At 43.0% G+C, this 26,891-nt stretch overlaps 1 protein-coding gene across 2 annotated transcripts in view; it reads left to right on the top strand.

The window, feature by feature from the left end:
* LOC137384025 (biogenesis of lysosome-related organelles complex 1 subunit 4-like) overlaps nucleotides 1-25,287 on the top strand; it is a 31,660-nt gene extending 6,373 nt beyond the window's left edge. The window contains exons 2-5 of one of the 2 annotated variants that reach the window (XM_068057593.1): nucleotides 13,221-13,292; nucleotides 14,772-14,873; nucleotides 17,209-17,343; nucleotides 19,017-25,285. In XM_068057593.1, the coding sequence (XP_067913694.1) occupies nucleotides 13,221-13,292; nucleotides 14,772-14,873; nucleotides 17,209-17,343; nucleotides 19,017-19,118 (411 nt within the window). In that variant the 3' untranslated portion in view covers nucleotides 19,119-25,285. Of the gene's footprint in view, nucleotides 1-13,220; nucleotides 13,293-14,771; nucleotides 14,874-17,208; nucleotides 17,344-19,016 lie in introns of both variants that reach the window. The other variant, XM_068057599.1, reaches the window with a different exon arrangement.
* Nucleotides 25,288-26,891: the final 1,604 nt, after the last annotated feature.

Below are 26,891 nucleotides of genomic sequence, written 5' to 3'. Positions count from 1 at the left end.
AACTAATTAAATAAAACACAGTAGAGATGGCAGGGCAGGTGATGTATTGCAGATGTAGCATGTGGGAGCTAGTGAACACCAATATGATCCACTGCAACCACATCTGCAGTAAGTGCAGGTCGAGAAACTTCGGCTCAGAGTTGATGAGCCGGAGTCCGAGATTTGGACATTGCGATGCATCAGGGAGGGAGAAAGTGCCTCCTGGAACAAAGCGTCCAGGTAAAACACACCCCTTATGTTAGGTACTTCAGATTTGGTCTGTTCTCTGGGACAGGAGAGTGTGACTGAGTGAGACAGGTATGGGGGTCCAGACAGTGGTAATGGAGGAGCCTCAGCCCTTGCACCTGTCCAACAGACATAAAAGGCATCCCAGGAATGGCAGAAAATCAAGAGGCAAAAGGGAGGGAGGAACTTAAAAACAATCACGATAGAAGAAGTACAAGGTAAACTAATGGGACTAAAGGCTGACAAGTCCCTTGGACCTGATAGCCTCCATCCTAGCGTCTTAAAAGAAGTGGCTGCAGAGGTAGTGGATGCATTGACTAATCTTCCAAAATTCTCTAGATTCTGGGAAGGTCTCAGTAGATTGGAAAACCACAAATATAACACCTCTTTACACGAAAGGAGGGAGACAGAAAGCAGGAAACTGTAGGTCAGTTAATCTTTGGGAAAATGCTAGAATTCATTATTAAGGAAGTAGTAGGCAGGACATTTAGAAAATCATAATACAATCAGGCAGAGTCAACATGGTTTTATGAAAGGAAAATAGCATTTGACAAATATTTTAGCATTCTTTGAGGATGTAACAAGCAGGGTGGATAAAGGGGAATCAGTAGATGTAGTGTATTTGGATTTCCAAAATTGATACGGTGCCACAAAAAGGTTACTACACAAGATAAGAGGTCATGGTGTTGGGGGTAATATATTAGCCTGGATAGAGGATTGACTAACTCACAGGAAAGAGAATCAGGATAAATGGGGCATTTTCAGATTGACAAACAGTAATTAGTGGGGTGCCACAGGATCAGTGCTGGGGCCTCAACTATTTATAGTCTATATTAGTGACTTGGATGAAGGGACTGAGTGTATTGTAGCCAAATTTGCAGACGATGCAAAGATAGGTAGGAAAGCAAGTTGTGAGGAGGACACAAAGTGTTTGCAAAGGGAAATAGATAGGTTAAGTGAGTGGTCAACAATTTGGCAGATGGAGTATAATGCAGGAAAATGTGAGATTGTCCACTTTGGCAGAAAGAATAGAAAAGCAGAATATTATTTGCATGAAGAGAGACTGCAGATTGCAGAGGGATCTGGGTGTCGTACATGAATCACAAGAAGTTAGCACGCAGGTACTGCAAATAATTAGGAAGGCAAATGGAATGTTGGCATTTATTGCAAAGGTGATGAAGTATAAAAGTAGGGAAGTCTTGCTACAACTGTACAGGGCATTGATGAGGCCGCACCTTGCATAAGGGGCATTCAGAGAGGAGACTTTGCCTGAGTGAAATGCAGTCAGAGTGTGAAATGGGAATTTGGTTCACCTGGGAATTCAGTGCAGACGGGAAAGAAGTACTCCTTTTTCAGCCTCCAGTTGCTGTAGAAGATGCAAATTGCTTCACAGAAAGAGGGCAACCTTGACACAGTGACATCATGGGAAAACTCTAAGGTGATTGGTCGGTGAGTTACTGCTTTTGGGGAGTATCTGTAAACAGCTAGGTTAGTACATAACTATTAGGGTGCGTGTGTTAATAGCTGGAGATTAGAAAAACGTAAATTAAAAATTAAATTTTACAGAGCTACCTTCTAATTAATTAAGAAACGTAAGCAAAAGGGAAGTAAGAAGTTGGTGAGTCTACTGTTTTGTTTTATCTTTAAGTGGTAAGGTTTATTGTATTACCATGGTTTAAATTAGAACAGTAAGCGCCGATGAAGAGAGGCATTAATTAAAATTAAAAATAATTAATTAGTTATTTAGCACACACAGTTAGGATGGCAGGGCAGGTGATGTGTTGCAGCTTCAGTATGTGGGAGCTCGTGGACACCAATGTGATCCATGGCAACCACATCTGCAATAAGTGACTATGGCTCGAGGAACTTCGGCTCAGAGTAGATGAGCTGGAGGCCGAGCTACAGACACTGCAATGCATCAGGGTGGGGGAAAGTTACTTGAACACTTTGTTCCAGAAGGCAGTCGCACCCCATTGGATAGCGTCTTCTGATTTGGTCAGGGTCAGCAGAGTGGTAGGTAGGTGAGGCAGGTAAGGGGATCGAGAGGGCAGAAGTAGAGGAGCCTCAACCCTTGTAATTGTCTAACAGGTTTGAGGTCCTTTCAGCTTGCATGGATGAGAGCGAGGGCTGCAGAGTGGATGAGCAAACTGACCATGGCACCGTGGTGCAGGGGGAGTGAACAGGAAATTAGTGGGAGTAGCAGATGATATAGAGCGTCACTACCTGACCCAAACCCAACCAGATCCGACGACATGTCAGGTTCAGGTTAGGTCTCTCTTCCGGGGTCCGGCAATCGGGGTCGGGTCGGGCCGGGCCGGGCCAGGTTGGACACAGTGCTGCCTTTTGGTCAGGGAGGGAAAAGCTTCCAGATTTGAACAGCCAGGACATCAAGGTGGGAAACGTGCATCCGGACTCCGTACTATTCTGCAGTGAGTGATTCCATCCAAAGTAGAACACAACCTCTTTAATATAACTTAATTCGGGTCTGGTCGGGCGCTGGAAAAAAATCAAAGAACTTGGGCCAGGTCGGGCTTGGGTCGGATTTCAATTGCAGACCCGAGCAGGCCTTTAAGATGATATAGTCATAGGGGTAGACACAGTTCTCTGTGGCCAAGAGCGAGAGTCCAGAAGGCTGTGCTGCCTGCCCGGTGCCAGAATTTGGGACATCATCTCAGGGCTGGAAAGGAACTTGTAGTGGGAGGGGGAGAATCCAGTTATCATGGTCTACGTGGGTACCAATGACATAGATAGGACTAGGGAAAAGTTTCTGCATAGGGACTATGAGCAGCTAGTGGTTAAATTTAAAAAAGCAGAACCTCAAAGGTAATAGTCTGTGGATTATTACCTGAGTCACAAGCAAATTTTAGAGAGGTGAATGCACGGCTCAAAGACTGGTGTGATAGAAATGGGTTTTGATTCATGGGGCACTGGCACCAGTACTGGGGAAAGTGGGAGCTGTACTGTTGAGCTGGTCTTCACCTGAACTGTGCTGGGTCAATGTTCTGGTGAGTTGTTTAACTAAAGTGGTAGAGAGGGTTTAAACTAAATAGTGGGGGGAAGGGATCATGAGAGGGGATATGGTAAATCAAAGGGAAACAATGAGGTAATAGAACAGGGTAACGATTTGAGTAATAACGAGAGTATGACAGGAAGGGACAGAGTGTACAAACATAAGAATGTTTCAGCAGATAAGGCCAAAGATTGCAGAAATGATAAAAAGAAGAGTTAAAGGCTCTGTATCTGAATACATGCAGCATTTGTAACAAAATGGATAAATTGTTGGCATGGATAGAAATATATATGTATGACCTGATAGCCATTACAGAAATATGGTTGCAAAGTGACTAAGGCTGGCACTTGAATATTGATGGGTATTCAACATTTTGAAAAGACAGGAAGCTCGGAAAAAGTGGTGGTATAGCTTTGTTAATTAAGGATGTCATTAATACAGTAGCAAGAGATGACCTTTGCTTGGTAAAGCAAGATGTAGAATCAGTTTTGGTAGAGATAAGAAATAGGAAATGCAAGAGGGCACTTGTAGGAGTAGTTTATAGGTCCCCTAACTGTTGCTACACTGTAGGACAGATTATACAGGGAGAAATAAATAGAGCGTATAAGAAAGGTACTGCAATACATGGGTGACTTTAATCTACATGTACATTGAGTGAATCAGATTGGCAAAGATAGCCTGGAAAATTAGTTCATAGAGTGTATTCGCAACAGTTTCTTAGAGCAGTATGTTCTAGAGCCAACGAGGGAGCAGGCTATTCTAGACCTGGTAATTTGCAATGAGACAGGATTAATCAATAACCTCATGGTAAAGAACCTGTAGGTGACAGCGATCATAACATAATAGAATTTCACGTTCAGTTTGAAAAGGAGAGGTATGGGTCTAGGATTAGTGTTTTAAACCTAAATAAAGGTAATTACAAGCGTATGAAAGCAGAGCTAGCTAAAGTGAACTGGGAAGCTAGGTTAAAAGGTAGGACAAATAGAGATGCAGTGGCAGACATTTAAGGAGATATTTAATAACTCTTAGAAAAGATTTATCCCAGTGAGAAAGAAAGAAAGTCTTTGAGAAGGTTACATCATCTGTGGCTAAATAAGGAAATTAAGGATAGTATCAAATTAAAAGAAACACAGTACAAATCTGCAAAGATTAGTGCTGGGCCAGAAGATTGGACAGATTTTAAGAACAAGCAAAGAATGATGAAAAAGATAATTAAGAGGGAGAAATTGGAGTATGAGAGAAAACCAGCTAGCAATATGAAAAACAGGCAGTAAGAGTTTCCCTAAGTATTTAAATAGGAAGAGAGTAAGCAACAATTGGTCCTCCAGAGAGAGTCTGGGGAATTGATAATGGAAAACAAACAAATGGAGGCATTGAGTAGGTATTTTGTCTGTTTTTCACAGTAGAAGATTTAGAAAACCTGCCAAAGATACTTGAAAATCAAGAGGTGAAAAGGAGGGAGGAACTTAACAATCACCATCACCAGGGAAAAGGTGCTGGGAAAACTATTAGACCTAAAGGCTGAGAAGTCTCCAGGATCAGATGGCCTACATTTTTTTTTTTCCTGGGATGTGGACATCGCTGGCTAGGCCAGCATTTAATGCCCATCCCTAATTGCCCTTGAGAAGGTGGTAGTGAGTTGCATTCTTGAACTGCTGAAGTCCATGTGGGGTAGGTACACCCACAATGTTAGAAAGGGAGTTCCAAGATTTTGACCCAGCAACAGTGAAAGAATGGCAATATAGTTCCAAATCAGGATGGTATGTAGCTTGGAGGGGAACTTGGTGGTGTTCCCATGCATCTGCTGCCCTTCTCCTTCTAGTTGGCAGAGGTTGTGGGTTTGGAAGGTACTGTCTAAGAAGCCCTGGTGCGTTGCTGCAGTGCATCTTGTAGATGGTACACACTACTGTCAGTGGTGGAGGGAGTGAATGTTTGTAGATGGGGTGCCAATCAAGCCACGGATTTTATATGGCGACTCCAGTTCAGTTTCTGGTCAATGATAACCCCCAGGATGTTGATTGTGGGGGATTCAGTGATCATAATGCCATTGAATGTCACGGGGAAATGCTTAGATTCTCCCTTGTTGGAGATGGTCATTGCTTGGCACCTGTATGGTGCGAATGTTACTTGCTACGATCAGCCCAAGCCTGGATATTGTACAGGTCTTGCTGCATTTTTACACAGACTTGTTCAGTATCTGAGGAGTCGCAAATGGTGCTGAACATTGTACAATCATCAGCGAACGTCCCCACTTCTGACCTTGTGATTGAAGGGAGGTCATTGATGAAGCAGCTGAAGATGGTTGGGCCTAGAACACTACCCTGAGGAACTCCTGAAGTGATGTCCTGGAGCTGAGATGCTTGACCTCTAACAACCACAACCATCTTCCTTTGCGCTAGGTACAACTCCAGTCAGTGGAGAGTTTTCCCCTGATTCCCATTGACTCCAGTTTTACTAGGGCCCCTTGATGCCATACTCAGTCAAAGGCAGTCACTCTCGCCTCACCTCTTGAGTTCAGCTCTTTTGTCCGCGTTTGAACCAAGGTTGTAATGAGATCTGGAGCTGAGTGGCCCTGGCAGAACCCAAACTGAACGTCACTGAGCAGGTTATTGCTAAGCAAGTGTCGTTTGATAGCACTGTCAACGACACCTTGCATCACTTTACTGATGATTCACAGTAGACTGATGGCCTGGTTGGACTTGTCCTGCTTTTTGAGTACAGAACATACCTGGGCAATTTTCCACATTGCTGGGTAGATGCCAGTGTTGTAGCTGCACTGGAACAGCTTGACTAGGGGCACAGCAGGTTCTCGAGCACAGGTCTTCAGTACTATTGCCGGACATTTGTCAGGGCCCATAGCCTTTGCAGAATCCAGTACCTTCAGTTGTTCCTTGATATCACATGGAGTGACTCGAATTGGCTGACGACTGGCATCTGTGTTGCTGGGCACTTCAGAAGGAGGCCGAGATGGATCATCCACTCTGCGCTGCTGGCTGAAATTTGTTGCAAATGCTTCAGCCTTCTCTTTTGCACTGATGTGCTGGGCTCCCCCATCATTGAGGATGGGAATATTTGTGGAGTCACCCCCTCCTGTTAGTTGTTTAATTATCCACCACCATTCACGACTGGATGTGACAGGACTGCAGAGCTTAGATTTGATCTGTTGGTTATGGCATCGTTTAGCTCTGTCTGTTGCATGCTGCTTATGCTGTTTGGCATGCATGTAGTCCTAGGTTGTAGCTTCACCAGGTTAACGCCTCATTTTGAGGTATGCCTGGTGCTGCTCCTGGCATGCCCTCCTGCACTCTTCGTTAAATCTGGGTTGGTCCCCCGGCTTGATGGTAATGTTAGAATGGGGGATATGCCGGGCCATGAGGTTACAGATTGTGGTTGAGTACAATTCTGCTGCTGCTGATGGTCCACAGTGCCTCATGAATGCACAGTTTTGCATTGCTACATCTGTTTGAAATCTATCCCATTTAGCATGGTGGTAGTGCCACACAACACAACAAGGAGTATCTTCAATGTGAAGATAGGACTTTGTCTCCACAAGGACTATGCGGTGGTCACTCCTACCAATACTGTAATGGACAGATGCATCTGCAGCAGGCAGATTGGTGAGGACGAGGTCAAGTATACATTTCCCTCTTGGTTGCCTCACCACCTGCTGCAGACCCAGTCTAGCAACTATGTCCTTTAGGACTCGGCCAGCTTGGTCAGTAGTGGTGCTACGAACCACTCTTGATGGACATTGAAGTCCCCCACCTGGAGTACATTCTGCGCCCTTGCCACCTTCAGTGCTTCCTCCAAATGCTGTTCAACATGGAGGAGTACTGATTCATCAGCTGAGGGGGGGGGGGGGGGGGTAGGTAGTAATCAGGGGATTTCCTTACCCATGTTTGACCTGATGCCATAAGACTATATGGGGTCTGGAGTCAATGTTGAGAACTCCTAGGGCAACTCCCTCCAGACTGTATACCACTGTGCCGCCACCTCTGTTATGTCCTGTCCCACCAGCAGGACAGACCCAGGGATGGTGGTGACCGTTATCTGAGGAAGGATGTTCTTGCTATAGAGGGAGTGCAGCGCAGGCTTACCAGACTGGTTCCTGGGATGGCGGGACTGACGTATGAGGAGAGATTGAGTCGGTTAGGATTATATTCACTGGAGTTCAGAAGAGTGAGGGGGGAAATCTCATAGAAACCTATAGAATTCTGACAAGACTTGACAGGGTAGATGCAGGAAGGATGTTCCCAATGGTGGGGGTGTCCAGAACCAGGGGTCATAGTCTAAGGATACAGGGTAAACCTTTCAAGACTAAGATGAGAAATTTCTTCATCCAGAGAGTGGTGAGCCTGTGGAATTTGCTACCTCAAAGCAGTTGAGGCCAAAACATAGTATGTTTTCAAGAAGGAGTTAGATATAGCTCTTGGGTCTAAAGGGATCAAAGGGTATGGGGAGAAAGCGGGAAGAGGTTACTGAGTTGGATGATCAGCCATGATCATAATGAATGGCGGAGCAGGCTCGAAGGGCCGAATGGCCTACTCCTCCTATTTTCTATGTTTCTATGACATTGTCTGTTAGGTATGATTCAGTGAGTATGACTGTCAGGCTGTTGCTTGACTAGTCTGTGGGACATCTCTCCCAACTTTGGCACAAGCCCCCAGATGTTAGTAAGGAGGACTTTGCAGGGTTGACAGGGCTACGTTTGCTGTTGTTGTTTCCGGTGCCTAGGTCGATGCTGGGTGGTCCTTCTGGTTTCATTCCTTGTTGACCTCTTGGTGGTTAGGTACAACTGAATGGCTTGATAGGCCATTTCAGAGTCGACCACATTGCGCCTGGAGTCGCACGTAGGCCAGACTGGACATTAGTAAACCAGATGGTTTTTTACAATAATCGTCAATGGTTTCATGGCCATCACTGGGCTAGCTTTTAATTTCAGATTTTATTTTTATTAATTGGATTCAAATTCCACCTTATGCCATGGTGGGATTCGAACCTATGTCCAGAGCAATACCCTGGGTTACTAGTCCAGTGATAATACCACTATGCCACCGCATCCCCAAGGGTCCTAGGGTCTGAAAAGAAGTGGCTTCAGAGATAATTAGAGAGAGAGAGAGATACAGCACTGAAACAGGCCCTTCGGCCCACCGAGTCTGTGCCGACCATCAACCACCCATTTTATACTAATCCTACACTAATCCCATATTCCTACCGCATCCCCACCTGTCCCTATATTTCCCTACCACCTACCTATACTAGGGGCAATTTATAATGAAATGGCCAATTTACCTATCAACCTGCAAGTCTTTTGGCTTGTGGGAGGAAACCGGAGCACCCAGAGAAAACCCACGCAGACACAGGGAGAACTTGCAAACTCCACACAGGCAGCACCCAGAATTGAACCCGGGTCGCTGGAGCTGTGAGGCTGCGGTGCTAACCACTGCGCCACTGTGCCGCCCATAATAGTCTTTGATTATAATCTTCCAAAATTCATTAGATTCTGGAAGGGGCCCAGCAGATTGGAAAATAGCAAATATAACACCTTTATTCAGTAAAGGAGGGAGACAGAAAGCAGGAAACTATAGCAATATGAAAGCAAAATACTGCAGATGCTGGAAATCTGAAATAAAAACAAGAAATGTTGGAAATACTCAGCAGGTCTGGCAGCATCTGTGGAGAGAGAAGCAGAGTTACCGTTTCAGGTCAGTGACCCTTCTATAGGCCAGTTAGCCTAATGTGTTCTAGGAAAATTACCAGAATCCATTATTATGGTTATAGCAGGATACCTAGAAAATCATACTGGGATCAGACAGAGTCAATATGTTTTTGTGAAAGGGAAATCTTATTTAACTGATTTATTAGAGTTCATTGAGGAAGTAACAAGCAAGGTGGATAAAGGGGAACCTGTAGATGTGGTGCACTTGGATTTCCAAAAGGCATTTGATAAGGTGCCACATCAAAGGTTACTATACAAAATAAGAGCACATAGTGTCGAAGGTAACATATTAGCATGGATAAAGGACTGGTTAGCTAACAGGAAGCAGAGAGTAGGGATAAATGCCTCTTTTTCAGGTTGGCAAGCTGTATCTAGTGGAGTGCCACAGGGATCAGTGCTGGTGCCTCGCTATTTACAATTTATGTCAATGACTTGGATGAAGGGACCAAATGTATGGTAGCTAAATTTGCTGATGACACCAAGATAGGAAGGAAAGTAAGTTTTCAAGCGGACGTTAAGAGTCTACAGAAGGATTATAGGTAGATTAAAGTGAGTGGACAAATATTTGGCAGATGGAGTATGATGTGGGAAGATGGGAACTTGTCCACTTTGGCAGGAAGAATAGAACAGCAGTATATTATTTAAATGGAGAGGGGTTGCAGAACATGGTGGTTCAGAGGGATCTGGGTACATGAATCACAAAAAGTTAGTATGCAGGTACAGCAAGTGATTAGCAAGGCAAATGGAATGTTGGTGTTTATTGCAAGGGGAATCGAGTATAAAAGGGAAGTTTTACTGCAGCTGTAAGGGCCTTGGTGAGATCGCATCTGGCGTACTGTGTACAATTTTACTCTCTTTTATTTGAAAAATGATATAATTGTGTTAGAAGCAGTTCGGAGAAGGTTCACTTAACTAATCCTGGGGATGAAGGGCTTATCTTAGGAAGAAAGGTTGAACAGGTTGGGCCTGTACCCATTGGAGCTTAGAGTAAGAGGTGATCTTATTGAAACATGTAAGGTCCTGAGGGGACTTGATTGAGTGGATACCAGGAGGATGCTTCCTCTTGTGGGGGAGACTAGAACTAGGGGGCACAGTTTAAGAATAAGAGGTCTCGCTTTTAAGATGGAGATGAGAATTTCTTTGCTCAAAGGATCGTTAGTCTGTGGAATTCTCTTCTCCAGGAAGCACTGGAGACTGCGTCATTGAATTTATTCAAGGCTGAGTTAGATAGATTTTTGGTAGACAAGAGAGTCAAGGGTTATAGGGGCAGACAGGAAAGTGGAGTTGAGATCACAACCAGATCAGCCATGATCTTATCAAATGGTGAAGCAGGCTTAAAGGCCAAATGGCCTAATCCTGCTCCTAAGTCCTTTGTGCAGTTTTGGTCTCCTTACTTAAGGAGGGATATGCTTGCATTGGAAGCAGTTCATGAGGCTAATTCCTGAGATGAAGAGGTTGTCTTCTGAGGAAAGGTTGAGCAAGCTGGGCCTATACCCATTGGAGTTTAGAAGAATGAGAGGTGATCTTATTGAAACAAGAAGATTCTGACGGGCATTGACAGGGTAGATGCTGCGACGATGTTTCCACACTTGGGGGAATCTAAAACTGTGTGCACACTTTCAAAATAAGGGTGTCCCATTGAAGACTGAGGTGAGGAGGAATTTCTTCTGAGTGTCGTTAATCTTTGGAATTCTCTTCCCCAAAGAGCAGTGGAGGCTGGGTCATTGAATATATTCAAGGCTGAGTGAGACATGTTTCTGATCTACAAAGGAGTCGAGTGTTATGGAGGGCACACAAGAAAGTGGAGTTAAGACCACAATCAGACCAGTCATTACCTTATTAAATGGCCGAGCAGGCTCGAGGGACCGATTGGCCTACTCCTGTTCCTATTATGTTCTTAATATTAATATTGTGATACCACTTTAAAAAAGGGCATTTATGTTCTCACCCCAATGTTCCAAAGCACATTCCAATCAAGTACCTCTGAATTGTCGACACTTTTGTGTAATGTAGGATGTTACCAGCAGCTAGCTGTCCACCATACATTAATATAAAATATCTGTGTAAATCTGCCAGAGCTGAGTTTATTTTACCTCCATTTCTCCCCCTCCGCCACCCCCCCCCCCCCAACCAAAGTTCAGATGGGATAGCATGTTCGTTTGTTCCAGTCCACCTTTGGCCTGAATCTATTTTGGAAGCTACGCCTGAACACAGCTGACAGTCTTTCTATCCTGTCTGTCATGTTAGTTGATACTGTTCACTGAACTGAAGGAGCAAAAAAAAAACTCTGCAATTTCTATGTTTTCAAATTGCTAAATATGTTTCCCTGCCCTGTGGAATTAGTTGTTCTAATATTTGAATTTGTCCTGTTGTGTGGCATCCCATAGGTTTGAAATGTTTGGATTTTGGATTAGGAGTGTGTGACGGAACAATCATTCAGTATATATATTTGTACTGCTGCATGATGCAGAAGGAACTGGAATAGAACTGTTTGCATAAAATCTTTGTCACAACTCAAACAGGTCATTCAGGCCACCAAATGTGCACTGGTGTTTTTCTCCAGCCTATCCTTTTCTTCACTCCCTCCCTATTCTGTAAATATTCCTCTTTTTCAAGTAATTATCTGATTCCCTTTTAAAGGAATTTATCGACTCTGCTTCAATATTTGGTTATGGCAGAGAATTCTACCCTCGCAGATTCCGGTGATTTGTATACCTTAAGTTTGAGCAACTTCTTTGCTTATCACTTCTCTTTGATTACCTCCACATCTGGTGGTTCTAAAGCGTCAACATCCACCTCCTGTGTGAAAACTGAGGCAAAATACTTATCTAGTATCTTTTGTCATTCCATCATTTTCCATTACAAGCTTGCTTCCTTCATCATTTAATGGCTTACTCCTATGTTATCATTTTCAAAATTTGTTTATGAAAAACCTTTTTATGATCCTTTTTTGGGTAATTTTCTCTTGTACTCCCTTTTCGGACTTTCTAATTTTTCAGATTTTCCTATATATTTGTTGTCTGCACTGTTGATGCTAAATTCTCATTTTAAATTTTTTTTACCTAATTTCTCTTTGCCCATAGGCCTCCAGCCTTGATGCTTTATTTGTGCCCTTGCTGTTTTCTGTAGAAACATTTCTCATTCCTGATCTATTTGCCAATTTTGTTTCATTTGATCTGGACATGATCCTTTTTTATCTTGCTATCATTTGCTTTTTTCCACTAGTCAAGTACCCTCATTCTTGACTCGCTCTTTCACCGTTGCTATTCCTTCATTGATCCTAATTTTATTATGGATACTGCTTCCCAAACACACCTCATTACCCAGAACTCGGTCCATGTTGGAAACAGACTCCCGTTGTTTGAGAAAGTAGTTATGCTGTGGAAACAAAAAACCTTGCTTACCACAAATGTTTTTTGTATCCAGCTCAATTTTTAGTTTATTAAAATTTCATAACACATTGTTAGTACATGACTCTAATTTGTCTACAAATTTTATCTTTGATTTATTTCCGTTGTTTGGTCATATCGATGCTGTTAATACTATATTTAAATCTTTGTGTTCTAGTACTAAGAGATATGACTCTACTAGCCTGCCTTTCTTTCTGCTGTCTTGTTTTAATAAATACTCAAAGGATTTGGAAAGTCATATTGTAACTGAAAGTAGTTTCAGGCCAGCCGCATTTTGGAGCCAAACACCATACTGACTTAGCTAACTTCTCGCTCGACTGGCCCTTCACAACTTGTTTGTCCCTAGCTTGTACAATCTTCTTAAAATCTCAAAGCAACACAGCCAATGTATACACAGTTACCTGCCTGATATTGGAAATCCAGTCTACTGTCTCCTTACCAAACTCATCTTCACTATTGGATCACCAATATCTTGAAACAGGAGAGGGAGAGCGGTAGCAAAGAGGAGGTTGTAGACAGCCCAGCAGTGGCAAACGGTATGATAATTCGAGGTAGTGGGAATGGCAAAGGATGGGTGAGAAATGTAATTAGTAATATATAGGATACAGTAGCTTAGTGTTTGTTAACTAGACTAGTTGTTCAGAGGTCTGGACTAATGATCTGGAGACATAAGTTAAAATCCCATATAATAAATTAAATCGGCAGCTGGAGAATTTAAATTGAATTAAATAAATCTGGAGTAGAAAGAAAGACTTTCCATTTCCATCTTTGACCTCGGAATGCTATATTGTAAGTAGAATTGTACTTTTCAATAACAGTAAAACTCCACCTTGACCATTTTGTGTGTTTGTCACAGATTCAACAATTGGAGACAAGTTTAGAAGAAATGCTTACCAGAGTGGATGAATTCTGTGGGATGTTGGACATGGTAAGTAGTGATTTTAGCATATTTATTTTTGCCGTTTATATATTCTCCTTTAGTAAGGAGCTTTCTTCTGCTGACCACACCAGGTCAGGGAGCATTTCCTGTAGGTCATGGCATTTGTCAGTGCTGTTGCATGAGCAGTCAGAAGTGTGGTTTTAAAGTTGGATGAGTTGGGCTGTCTCTGTTCTTCAAGAGGGAATTCCTCACTCCCAAGCAGAGTTCACCAGGTTGTCCAACTGAAAACTGATTTCAGCTCAACTGAGATAAATGGAGTTGAGGCAGACACCACCAAGACTTAAAGCAGATTAACTGGCATGACAGTCCAAAAGCAAGCCTTAACTTTTGTTGGTTCTCAATGCAGAAGGTTAATCTATCAAGTTGCTGAATCATAAGTGCACCCTAGTGCAGAATCATAGACTGGTTACAGGACAGAAGGAATTCGGTCCGTTACGTCTATGTCGGCTCTCTGCAAGAGCAACTCAACTAGTCCCACTCCCTTGCCCCTTCCTCTTGGCCTTGCAAAAATTTTAGCTTCATATTCTTGTATCCAATTCCCTTTTGAAAACCTCAGTTTGTATCTGTCTGCACCACGGTCTCAAGTAGCGCAAACCAGATCCTAATCACTATGTTAAAGTTTTTCCTATGTCGTCGTTGGTTCTTTTGCCAATCACTTTAAATTGGTGTCTTCTGGTTCTCGTCTCTTAAACCAATGGGAACAGTTTGGCCCTATTTATGCTGTCTAGACCCCTCATGATTTTGAACACCTCTATCAAATCTCCCCTCTTCTTTCTAAGGCAAACAACCTCAGCTTCTCCAATCTATCCATGTATCTGCAGTGTCTTATCCCTGGAGCCATTCTCCTAAATCTTCTGTGCACTGTTTCTAAAGCCTTCACATCTTTGCTAAAGTCTGATGCCCAGAATTTGACACAATACTCCAGTTGAGGCTGAACCAGAGTTCTATAAAGGTTCATCTTAACTTCCTTGCTTTTGTACTGTATGCCTCTATTTATAAAGCCCAGGATCTGGTATGCCTTTTTAACCACTTTCTCAAACAGCCCGGCCACCTTCAACGATTTGTTGTGTCTCTGTCTGTTCTTGCAACCCCTTTAGAATTGTGCTTTTTATTTTATATTGCCTCTCCTCATTCTTCCTACCAAAATGTATCATTTCAAACTTCTCTACATTAAATTTAATGTAGTCATCAAAAAACTCAGTCGTTAGTTGAAAACTATTTGCCTTTAACAAATCCATGCTGGATTTCCTTAATTAATCCGCTCGCCCAAGTGACTGTTGATTTTGTCCCGGATCATCCTCTCTAAAAACCACCAAGATTAAACTGACTGGCCTGTAGTTGCTGGGTTTATCCTTGCACCCAGCAATGTAATATAGGGGTGTAACATTTGCAGTTCTCCAGTAAATCTTTTGAAATTACAGGATTCGCAGCACCATGTATGGAATAAAATACTATTTTCTGCTGTAGATTCGAAATGATTCTTCTCAGATAATGAATGAAAATATCCCTGAAATCCATGCAAAGGCAGATGAAATGAAGCAATTGTACAAAAAGATTGATAACTTAGAGGTGGGCAATTTGTCTTTTCACTATTGTTGGACAATTACCTTGTGATAACAAAGGAAACAGTTGTCTTATAGAAACTTTCCATCTTGTAGTTATTTATAATAATGCTTCAGTGTGGACCTCCTGTCTAATATTTCCATTTATAATGGAAACCATCGATGTAAACAGTTTTTCTCTGAATGCTATCAACTCATAGATGAAAGATGAGCATGGATTTTGGAGGTGACAATAGTTCAAGGGCTTTGGAGGGGGAAAAGGAGGTTGGAGATGGGACGGTAGTTTGCAAGGACAGTAGGGTCAAAGTTTTTTTTTTGAGAGGTGATGTTGGCAGATTTGCAGGAGAGAGAGACGACACCTGAAGAGAGAAAACCATTAATGATACCGGCTAATATAGGGACCAGGAGGGGAAGTTGGATGGTCAGCAGTTTAGTGGGATAGGGTCGAGGGAACAGGAAGTGGGTCTCACGGACAAGATGAATTCAGAGAGGGCATGAGGGGAGATATCAGAGAAACTAGAGAAAGATGCGAGTTCAGGGCTGGGACAGAGGGAAACTTTGGAGGAAGTTTAGCCCGGTGGGCTAGTGGAAAGGAAGGGTGTGGCAGAGGCAGCTGATGAGATCATCTCAGTCTCGGTAACAAAGAAGGCCATGAGCTGCTCCCACTTATTGTTGGAGTATTGTGTCCAATTCTGGGCACCACATTTTAGGAAGGAGGTGAAGGCATTAGAGAGGATGCAGAATAGATTCATGAAAATGGTTCCAGGGATGAGGAACTTCAATTACAGGGATAGATTGGAGAAGCTGGAGCTGTTCTCCTTGGAGAAGGGAAGGTTGAGAGGCGATTTAATAGAGATGTTCAAAATTATGTGGGTTCTGGACAGAGTTAACAGGGTGAAACTGTTCCCATTGGTGGAAGCATTGAGAGCCAGAGGAAAAGGCAGGGGACTGGAACTAGCTGTGTAGCTCTTAACAGAGAGCTGGCACAGACACGATGGGCTGAATGGCCTCCTTCTGTGCTGTTACCGTTTTATTTTAATCTTACAATGTAGAAGGAGGCCATTCAGCCATTGAAAGTGCTATCCAATTAATTCTGCTCCTCCTTCGTAGCCCTGCAATTTTTTTTTCGAACATAGTCATGCAACACAGAAGGCGGCCACTTGGCCCATCGAGTCTATGCTGGCTCTCTACAGAACTATCCAGTCAGTCCCACTCCCCCGCTCGATCCTCATAGCCCTGCAAGTCTATTTCCCTCAAGTGGCCATCCAGCGTCCTCTTGGAGTCATTGATTGTCTCCACTTCCACCAACCTTGAGCAGCGAGTTCCAGGTCATTACTACCCACTGTGTAAAAAAAAAAACAAGTGTTTCCTCATAATCCCCCTGCAACTTTTGCCCAAAACTTTCAATCTGTGTCCCCTAGTCCTTGTATCATTAGTTAATATATCTAATTCCATTTTGAAAGTTACTATTGAATCTGCTTCCACCATCCAAGCAGTGTATTCCAGATCATACCAGTTCAGTGTTCATAAAATAAAAATAAAATTTTCCTCAACTCCCCCAGTTGAGTTGCCAATTATCTTAAATCTGCTCCCTCTGGTTATTGACTCTGCTGCCAACCGAGAAAGTTTCTCCCTATTTTAGTCTGTCAAAACTTAATTGTTATTTTGAACACCTTGATTAAATCTTCTCGTAACCTCTTTAAGGAGAACAATTAATAAATGTTTGGTTCGGTATACCTTTCTAATGTTGTTTTATAGCACAGCCTTTTAAAGATATGGAAGCTAATCTAGTTCTGTAGATCTTGTACGATAAGGAAGCTGTACTTGCATTTAAAGCTGAGAAGAACATGCTGCATCAATGGCTCAGTCAGTTCATCCAGTGAGTAGCTGAGGCACACAGACCAGAAAGGTGTCTGGTTCAATCCCTGTGCTGAGTAAAGGCATGCAAAATGTCTCCTAACCTGAGGTTAGGAATGGGAAAATCAGCCAAACCATCTACTCCTGATAACTATTTGGCAGCCCATGCTGAAGACATTGGGTGTAGGTTTGAGTGGGCCGCACTATAAGCATTCACTCTCGAGGGTCACAAATAATGGCTACATGGATGTGGTAAAGGAAGGATGTCTGTGAAAGCAGAAAAGCATTGATGACTTGAGGAAGGAAAAACACTTGATGTTCATACTTGTACAAAGTTTTGCACACTGCCACGGTAAAAGAGGACTCCTGCATACAAGCAAGATTGATTTTTGAGAGGCATTTTCAATGTGCTTTCAAGGGAAGCTGCCTGTATTATAAAAATACAATCAATTGGCTGTTTAACCAAATGCTAATGTAAATTACAGGCCTTTGTCAAGATGATTGGACAGAATGTATGTGTATTAGATGACCAGGTGACACAAGCTGAAGCCGAACTCGGAACATTTCCTAGTGCATTTAGAAAAATATTGCACTCAATCGGTACTCCAGCATTCCTTAATGTGAGTATTGTTCCTGTATTTATCTTAGAATTCTTAGCATGTTGAGTTTAACTATCCACATTTTGTGTTGTTTGGCCATTTTAGAAGCTACTATGTGTATTTGTGGAAACCTCATTGGCAGCTGCAAGTGACCCTTTATAGCTGTCAACCTTTATGTTTAAGAATGTGAAGTTCTGAGCAAAAAAACTGATATCTAACCCATTGAGAACAAAAATGATTAACAAATGCTCGAAATCTGAAATAAAAACTGAAAATGTTTGTCTAAACAGCACTTTGTTTTTAATTTTAACATCTGTAAAGAGGAAAAGCAAGTTTTAACATTTTGGCATGTGGATTATTAGTCAGAACTCAGTAGGAAGATTAGCAAGTTACTTAATAGAACTGAACAAAGGGGAAAGGAAGAGAAAGAATGAGTTTTATTGAAGAGCTAGAAGGGTTGAAAACTGGTGGAGGAATTATGAAGACCCGTACCAATGAGGCAGTAAAAAGATATATTGGCCCAAAATTTCCTGAGCCAGGACAACGAAAGGCACCTGCTGTTTAATGTGGACGATATTTGGCCCTACAAGTTGCTGGATGTGCGTGATGGAAAAAACATTGGCACCATCTGCAGGGCATATGGGATCGGAGTGGACAAGGTAAACAACTATCTCCATAACCAATCTGTTTGAATCATTGTGAAATTAATAGTGCAAGAACTGAGAAGGAAGTGTAAATTTGAGTGGGTGAATTCAATGCCAAATCAGGTACTGAAAGAGAAATGGAGAAGGAAAAAAAGATTGGATTAAGGGACATAGATAAAGTTTTTTTAAAAATATATATATTATTAAAATTTCCTACAACAATTAAAACCTGAAGAAATGAGAGTGCACACTAGTAATAGTAAATTTTCAGAGCCAGAGAGGTTGATGGGCAATCACTAACATTTTACAATGGCAGAGCAGCACATCTCTGACAGAAACTCATCGATTTCTACCTTCAATCACCTGTCTGACTCACCTGAGTTGTTGTGGCATCTGCGCATAAATATCAGCAAGCGCTATTAGCCTCTTGTTATTCTGATAGCAAATTTTGGGCCATTTAAAGTAAAAGTATCTACAGAAAATATGGGATCTGTCGTTTTAAAAAAAAAGTCAGAAGGGTACAGCAGGCTGTCAGCACCTGTAAAGGGAATGCTGAAATACCCAGAATCACAACATCCCATCAGTATTGTGTTCGGATAGAGGGATCACAGCTGCACCATCTGCCACTCCTCAGACATTGCAATGCAGCCCTAGCTCTACCTGCCTCTTAAGCAATGGTCTGATGTTATAAGTGATTTTTCAGACCAGCGGGCTTACACTATGCAGGCCTGCAAAGGCGCTTTTATTTTTGTGACTGTTTAGATACTGACGCTTGGTCTGATGAATTCCATATTTGGTCAGTTGTCAAACATTAGAGAATCATGTGGTGGCTGTTGTACAGAGTACAGATTCTTTATAATCCCTGAATATATCTATCGTTTACTTAAATGTAGAGGAAGATTCACTCCAGCTTGTAGAAGATGTGTCGTTTGCCTATGGGAGGACCAATGATGCTGATATCAAGGGTTAAAAGATAAAGTGGTCGAGGCTATAATATACTGGGGCACAAAAGGTGGTAGGATCCTAATTGATCTGCTTTTCTCATTATAGAAATCATCCTTTCCAAAGCGACAACAGCAAAAGTTTGAGCCACCAGCTCTCTTCCGGACAGAAGATTACTTCCCAGTGCAGAACTCTCAGCCAAGTGAATAATGACACTGAAAGAATAGCAGCACAAAAGAGGGAATCTAATTGCCTAAACCTACCAAATGCACTAAATCAGTAATTTTCAGACAATAATGAACCAATGTTCAAACCCTTACGAAACAGGCTGACGTTGAAACCCTCATGGAACAAGTCAACACTCTTGTCTTCCTTTTGAATCTCGAAAAATTACTTTGGTTACAAAACTGCTGCTTAAATATATGTACAAAGTAAATAGTGCTGCAAGATCAGATTAGACCAGTCTTGACATTTGTCTACAGATTTATGGTTGCCAAAGATGGGCTTTTATGCTGTTTTGATAACCAGGTTGGGTTGGAGATTGGCTTTGGATTTTGTTGATAGCGCTGTATGGTATCTCTGCTTGTGCCCAAGTCATATTTTTTGCACTCTTTTGAATACATTTTTTGCCTTAAAACATAATGAGCTTCCAATTTAAAAAAAAATATCCGCAGACTTTATATAGAGGGAAAAAAATCCCTAATTAGTTGTTGAGCAAAATATCTGATTTTTATTTTATACAAATGACTGCTTTGGACATTTGATTTTATAAAAGGTTTTTTGCTTTGGAAAATATTAAATTGCCATTCAGTATTGTAACTCGTAACAATGCATGCTGTGTATTTGTTTTAATTCTTAAAATGGTACAGAATACATTCTATTTCTAAAGAAAATTGAAAACAAGACGGATGATATTTCACTGGCAATATTGGGGTGCATTTGCATTACAAATTTTGCATTGGTGCAATACAGATTTGGCTAAAATTGTGTAGTGTAAATGGGGTGTTGATGTCCAAACTGACTCTGATGTGGATTGAGACCTTCCTGTCCTCCTGGGAGCCTCTGGTTGGACAATGATTCCGGAGTCAGGCTGCATTTACAGTAACTACAGTATCAGTGTAAAGTGAAATTAATTTACCCAGACAATATAGCTGTATTGTGAATATATTTGTTTGCAATAGTATCTTAGGCTGGATTTATAGTATGTACCTTAGGAACTTTGAGCAGCTCTAAAATGGGCTCCTGGAGAAGATCTCCCATGTGAGGACTTCAGTGCGCTCAGTCGTCTGATTTTGTATCATTTTTGCATTGTTATGCACCCAAAACCACTTAAATTGAGTAATAACAGGATCATACAAATAGACAAAAACAGCAAAAATTTGCCCTTGTATAGAAAAATATTTACCTACAAAAATATTTTTTATCTTTTCATGGGATGTATCGCTGGCAAGGCCAGCATTTGTTGCCCATCCCTAGTTGCCTTTGAGAAGGTAGTGATAAGCCATGCCCTTGAACTGCTGCAGTCTGTCTGGTGTAGGTACACCCACTGTGCTGTTAGGGAGGGAGTTTTGACCCAGCGACAGTGAAGGATCGGCGGTTATAGTTCCAAGTGTCTTGGAGGGAACCTTGCAGCTGGTGTTCCCATTCATCTGCTGCTCTCCTCCTTTTAGGGGTGGAGGTCATGGGTTTGGAAGGTGCTGCAGTACATCTTGTAGATGTACTGCTGCCACTGTGCATCGGTGGTGGAAGGAGTGAATGTTTAAGTTGGTGGATGGGGTGTCAATCAAGTGGGCTGCTCTGTCTTGGATGATGTCAAGCTTCTTGAGTGTTGGAGATCCATTCATCCAGGCAAGTGGAGAGTATTCCATCAAACTCCTGACTCGTGCCTTGCAGATGGTGGACAGGCTTTGGAGAGTGAGGAGGTGAGTTACTCACTGCAGAATTCCCAGCCTCTGGCTGCTCTTGTAACCACAGTATATGGCTTATGCAGTTAAGTTTCTGGTCAATGGTAACCCCTAGAACATTAATGGTTGGTGATTGAGCAATGATAATGCCGTTGAAGGTCAAAGGAGGTTGGTTACATTCTTGGAGCTTTTCATTGCCTGGCACATGTGTGGCACAAATGTTACTTGCCAATTATCAGCCCAAGCCTGAATGTTGTACAGGTCTTGCTGCATGTGGGCACAGACTGCTTCAGTATGTGAGGAGTCATGAATGGTAATGAACACTGCAATCATCAGTGAATACTCCCACTTCTGACCGTATGATGGAAGGAAAGTCATTGATGAAGCAGCTGAAGATGGTTGGGCCTAGGAGACCACCCTGAGGAACTTCTGCAGCGATGTCCTGCAGCTTAAATGTTTGGCCTCCAACAACCACAACCGTCTTCCTTTTGCTGGATATGACTCCAACCAGTGGAGAGTTTTCCCCCTGATTTTTCACCGACCAGAGTTTTGCTAGGGCTCCTTGATGCCATACTCCATCACAGGCAGTCACATTTACCTCACCTGTTGTTCAGCTCTTTTGTCCATGTTTGGACCAAGATTGTAATGAGGTCTGGAGCCAAGTGACCCTGGCGGAACCCAAACTGAGCACCGGTGAACAGGTTATTGCTGAGCAAGTGGCGCTTGATAGCACTGTCAACAACACCTTCCATCACTTTGCTGATAATTGAGAGTAGATTGATGGGACAGTAATTGGTTGGATTGGATTTCTCCTGCTTTTTGTGTAGAGGACATGTCTGGGCAATTTTCTAGATTGTTTAGTAAATACCAGTGTTGCAACTGTACTGGAACAGCTTGGCTAGTGGCACAGCTAGTTCTGGAGCAGAAGCCTTCAGTACCACTGCTGGTATGTTGTCAGGGTCCATAGCCTTTGCTGTATCCAGTGCCTTCAGATATTTCTTTATCACATGGAGTGAATCGGATTGGCTGAAGACTGGCATCTGTGAAGCTGGAGACCTCAGGAGGAGACTGAGATGGATCATCCACTCGGCACTTCTGGTTGAAGACGGATGCAAATGCTTCAGCCTTGTCTTTTGCACTGACATGCTGGGCTCCCTCATCATTGAGGATGGGGATATTTGTGAAGCCTCCTTTTCTGGTTAGTTTAATTGTCCACCACCATTCATGTCTGCATGTGATAGGACTGCAGTGCCTTGATCTGGCATGTTGGTTGTCGGATCACTTAGCTCTGTCTATCGCATGCTGCTTCCACTGTTTAACAGGCATGTAGTCCTGTGTTGTAGCTTCACCAGGTTGGCATCTCACTTTTGGGTATGCCTGGTGCTGCTGGCATGCTTTCCAGCATTCTTCATTTGAATCAGGATTGATCCCCTGTCTTGATAGTAATGGTAAAGTGAGGGATATGCTGGGAATGAAGTTACAGATTGTTCTACTGTTCAGACAATTCTGCTGCTACTGCTGCTGTTGGCCAATTTTGAGATGCTAGATCTGTTCTTAATCTATCCCATTTAGCACAGTGGTAGTGCCACACAACATGATTTAGAGTATTCTCAGTTTGAAGATGGGACTTTGTCTTGTCAGACAAACCCCCCACCAGCCAAGACTGAGGCACACATTATTTCGCCACATGAACAAAAGCTTAAACATTGCAATCCCTGACTGGAAGGATATTTGCATAGTACCAGACAATGTTGAAACAATGGGGACCCAGTAGTTGCTTTCCCATGACACAGAAGTGATCAAACCAGTTTTAGTCACATGACTGGCTGGAGTTTTTGAATTTGAACTTCTGACAAAGGATGTTGAAGAGACTGTTCCATATAAGGAGCTAGTCACATGATTAACCTGATGTGCAACCTGGGAGTTTTTTTTTAATTTGAACTTCCGACAAAGGGATTGAGACAGTGAATGCCATGTGCTCATGGACTGAGAACATCTCCCCTCCTGCCTGCTCATCTCTCAGGGAACTGAAAGCTTTGAAGACACAAACTCGGAGAGAAAAAGGTTTCCTACGTGAACAAGGTTCTAAGAAGATTACAGGGCCCCAATGAAACGCAAGACCATATCTTCAATCAAGAACTTCAGCGAGCTCAAGAAACAGTAACAAGATATTGCCTCAAACTGTTATCTTTTCCTCTACTCTTTTATGTCCCTGTCTGCATGTTTATATCACATGTGCATGCTAGCACATATATCCATAGGCATGAATGGTGTTAGAGTTTAAGTTTAAGGTTTGATAAATTTCTTCATCTTTAAACCAAAGAAAACCTGTTTGTGCTCATTTCTTTACCTTATAATTGGCAAGTTGTGAACAAGGATTCACAAAGATGAGCTCAAAACACAGTGTTCAAAATTAAACCCTGTTACAGTAAGACCAGGTAAAGACGGCAAAAGACCCCTAGACATATTCCTCACCTGGTCGTAACAGTCTGCACAAGGTCACTCCTCCAAATGCTGACATGGACAGATGCATCTGCAACAGGTAGATTAAGGGTGAGGTCAAGCAGATTTTTCCCTCTGCTTTCCCTCACCTGCTGCAGGCCCATTCTGGTACATATGTCCTTCAGGACTCTGCCAGCTCAGGCAGTGGTGGTGCTACCGAGCCACTCTTGGTGATGGGCATTGAAGTCCCCCACCCAGAGTACATTCTGTGTCTTTGCTATTTTCAGTCCTTCTTCCAAGCGGTGTTCAACGTGAAGGAGTACTGGTTGATCAGTTGAGGGTGGGGGTAGCTGCTAATCAGGACGTTTCCTAGCCCATGTTTTATTGATGCCATGAGACTTCATGGGTCCAGAGTGAATGTTACAGACTCTCAGGGTTATAACACTGTGCCGCCACCTCTTGTGGTCTGTCCTGCTGGTGGGACAGGACATACCCAGGGATCGTGATGGAGGAGTCTGGGACATTGGCTTTTAAGGTATGATTCAGTGAGTATGACGGTCAGGCTGTTGCTTGACTTGTCTGTGGGACAGCTCTCCCAATTTTGGCACAAGTCCCCAAATGTTAATAAGGAAGACTTTGCAGGGTCGACTGGGCTGGGTTTGCCGTTGGCATTTCTGGTGCCTAGGTCAAGGCTGGGTAGTCCATCTGGTTTTAATATACCAAATTGCTTCCAAATGATAAAATCAGAAAAATGGGCAATTACCCACATAAGGGGATGTTGGTAGGAGTGACAAAAGTGACAGAGCTGGATTTTAAGTGAGGGTAGGGGGTGTGGAGGATTTGGAGAGATGTAGCAGAGAGGTGTAAAGAAACCAAGTTACCTATTTTGATCTTTTGTATAAAATGAAATTATTACCAAGTAACTAACTAAGGCTCCTTAACACCTTCCAAACCCGCGACCTCTACCAGCTAGCAGGACAAAGGCAGCAGGTTCATGGGAATGCCACCACCTGCAAATTCCCCTCCAAGCCACATACCATCCTGACTTGGAACTATATCGCCGTTCCTTCACTGTCACTGGGTCAAAATCGTGGAACTCCCTTCCTAATAGCACTGAGTGTATCTACACCTCAAGGACTGTTGTGGTTCAACAATGCAGCTCACTAGGGCAATTAGGGATGGGCAATAAATGTTGGCCTAGCCAGTGAATGCATGAACCAAAATAAAGTGATATAGCATATTTATGTTGCATCTTTAATGAAATGAATTCCCAAGGCACTTTACAGGAACATTCTAAAACAAAGTATGACACTAAACTCTCGCCACAAAAGGAGATATTGGGTCAGATGACCAAAAGCTTGGTCAGAGGTAGGTTTTTAAGGAGTGTCTTAAAGGAGGAAAGCGAGGCGGAGAGGTGTAGGGAGGGTATGCCAGATCTTGGGGCCGAGGCAACTGAAGGAGCGGCAACTAATATAAAAGCAAAATACTGCAGATGCTGGAAATCTGAAATAAAAACAAGAATTGCTTGAAATACTCAGGTCTGGCAGCATCTGTGGAGAGAAAAGCAGAATTAACGTTTCAGGTCAGTGACCCTTCAGAACTGACAAATATTAGAAATGTAAAAGGTTTGAAGCAAGTAAAGCGGGGGTGGGGCAAGAGATAACAAAAAAGGTGTTGACAGGACACTGTCACAGAGAATAACTGACCAGAAGGTCATGGAACATAGGCAAATGATATGTTAATGGTGTGCTGAAGGACAAAGCGTTAGTACAGAGAGGGTGTGAATTGACTGTAAAGCACAAAGCACTCCAAGCACAAACATTAAAAAAAAACTTTTTAAAAACAGTGGTGGAGCATGTAGAAACAAGCTAACCAAACTAAAATAAAATAACCAAAGAAAAAATAACATAAAAAGGGGGGGGGGGGCCCATCATGCTCTGAAATTATTGAATTCATTGTTCAGTCCAGCAGGCTGTAGCGTGCCTAATTGGTAAATGAGGTGCTGTCCTCGAGCTTGCGTTGATGTTTACTGGAACACTGCAGCAATCCCAGGACAGATGTGAGGGGGGGTGGGGGGAGAAGGGGGCAGTTGAAATGGCAAGCAACTGGAAGCTTGGGGTCATGCTTATGGACTGAACGGAGGTGTTCTGCAAAGCGATCACCCAATTTGCGTTTGGTCTCCCCAATGTAGAGGAGACCACATTGTGAGCAGCGAATACAGCATACTACGTTGAAATAAGTACAAGTAAATCGCTTCTTCAACTGAAAGGAGTGTTTGGGGCCTTGGATATGAGGAGAAAGGAGGTAAATGGGCAGGTATTACACCTCCTGTGATTGCAGAGGAAGGTGCCGTGGGAAGGGGGCGAGGTGGTGGAGGCATAGAATATAAGAGCAGGGAGGTTATGATGGAGCTGTATAAAATGCTAGTTAGGTCACAGCTGGAGTACTGTGTACTGTTCTGGTCGCCACACTATAGGAAGGATGTGATTGCACTGGAGAGGGTGCAGAGGAGATTCACCAGGATGCTGCCTGGGCTGGAGCCTTTCAGCTATGAAGAGAGACTGGATAGGCTGGGGTTGTTTTCCTTAGAGCAGAGAAGACTGAAGGGGGGACCTGATTGAGGTATGCAAAATTATGAGGGGCATATATAGGGTAGATCAGAAGAAACTTTTTCCCTTAGCGGAGGTGTCACTAACCAGGGGTATAGATTTAAGGTAAGGCGCAGGATGTTTAGAGGGGATTTGAGGAAAGGAATGTTTCACCCAGAGGGTGGTTGGAATCTGGAATGCACTGCCTGAAGTGGTGGTAGAGGCAGGAACCCTCACAACATTTAAGAAGTATATAGATGAGTACTTAAAACGCCATAGCATACAAGGCTACGGGCCAAGTGCTGGAAAATGGGATTAGAATAGATGGGCATGATGGCCAGCATGGACACGGTGGGCCGAAGGGCTTGTTTCTGTGCTCTATGACTCTGAGCTGAGACGAGAGAAGCTGGGTGACGTTACAGACGTGGAAATAGGCGATCTTAGTGATGGCACAGAGATGAGGTCAGAAGCTCAGGTCGGGGTCAAATGTGCCACCAAGGTTGTGAACATACTGGCTTAGAGTAGTGCTCAGAGTAGTGCTGGGGAGAGGATTGGAATCAATAGCTCGGGAACAGAGTTTGGAATGGGAGCCGAAAACAATGGCTTCAGTCTTCCCAATATTTGGAGGAAATTGCTGCTCATCCAGTACTGGATGTTGGATAGCAATCTGATAATTTTACAACAGTGGAGGAGTCGAGAGAAGTGGTGCTGTGGTAGAGCTGGATGTCATCAGTGTACCTGGGGAAACTAGCGCTATGCTTTCAGATGATGTCACTGAGGGCTGGCATGTAGACAAGCAATAGGAGGGGGCCAAGGATACATCCTTGGGGAGCACCAGAGGTAACTGTGCGGGAGCAGGAAAATAATCCATTGCTGGTGATTCTCTGGCTATGATTCGATAGATCAGACTGGCACCAGGTGCGAGCAGTCCCACCCAGCTGGATGACATGGAGAGGTGTTGGAGGAGGATGGTGTGGTCAACCATGTCAAAGGCTGCAGACAAGTCGAGAAGGATGGAGGAGAGAAAGTTTACCTTTGTCACAGTCACA

This window comes from Heterodontus francisci, chromosome 2 (genome assembly GCF_036365525.1).
Source record: "Heterodontus francisci isolate sHetFra1 chromosome 2, sHetFra1.hap1, whole genome shotgun sequence".
NCBI classification, from domain to species: Eukaryota; Metazoa; Chordata; class Chondrichthyes; order Heterodontiformes; family Heterodontidae; genus Heterodontus; species Heterodontus francisci.
This window is presented reverse-complemented; position numbering and strand designations above follow the sequence as displayed.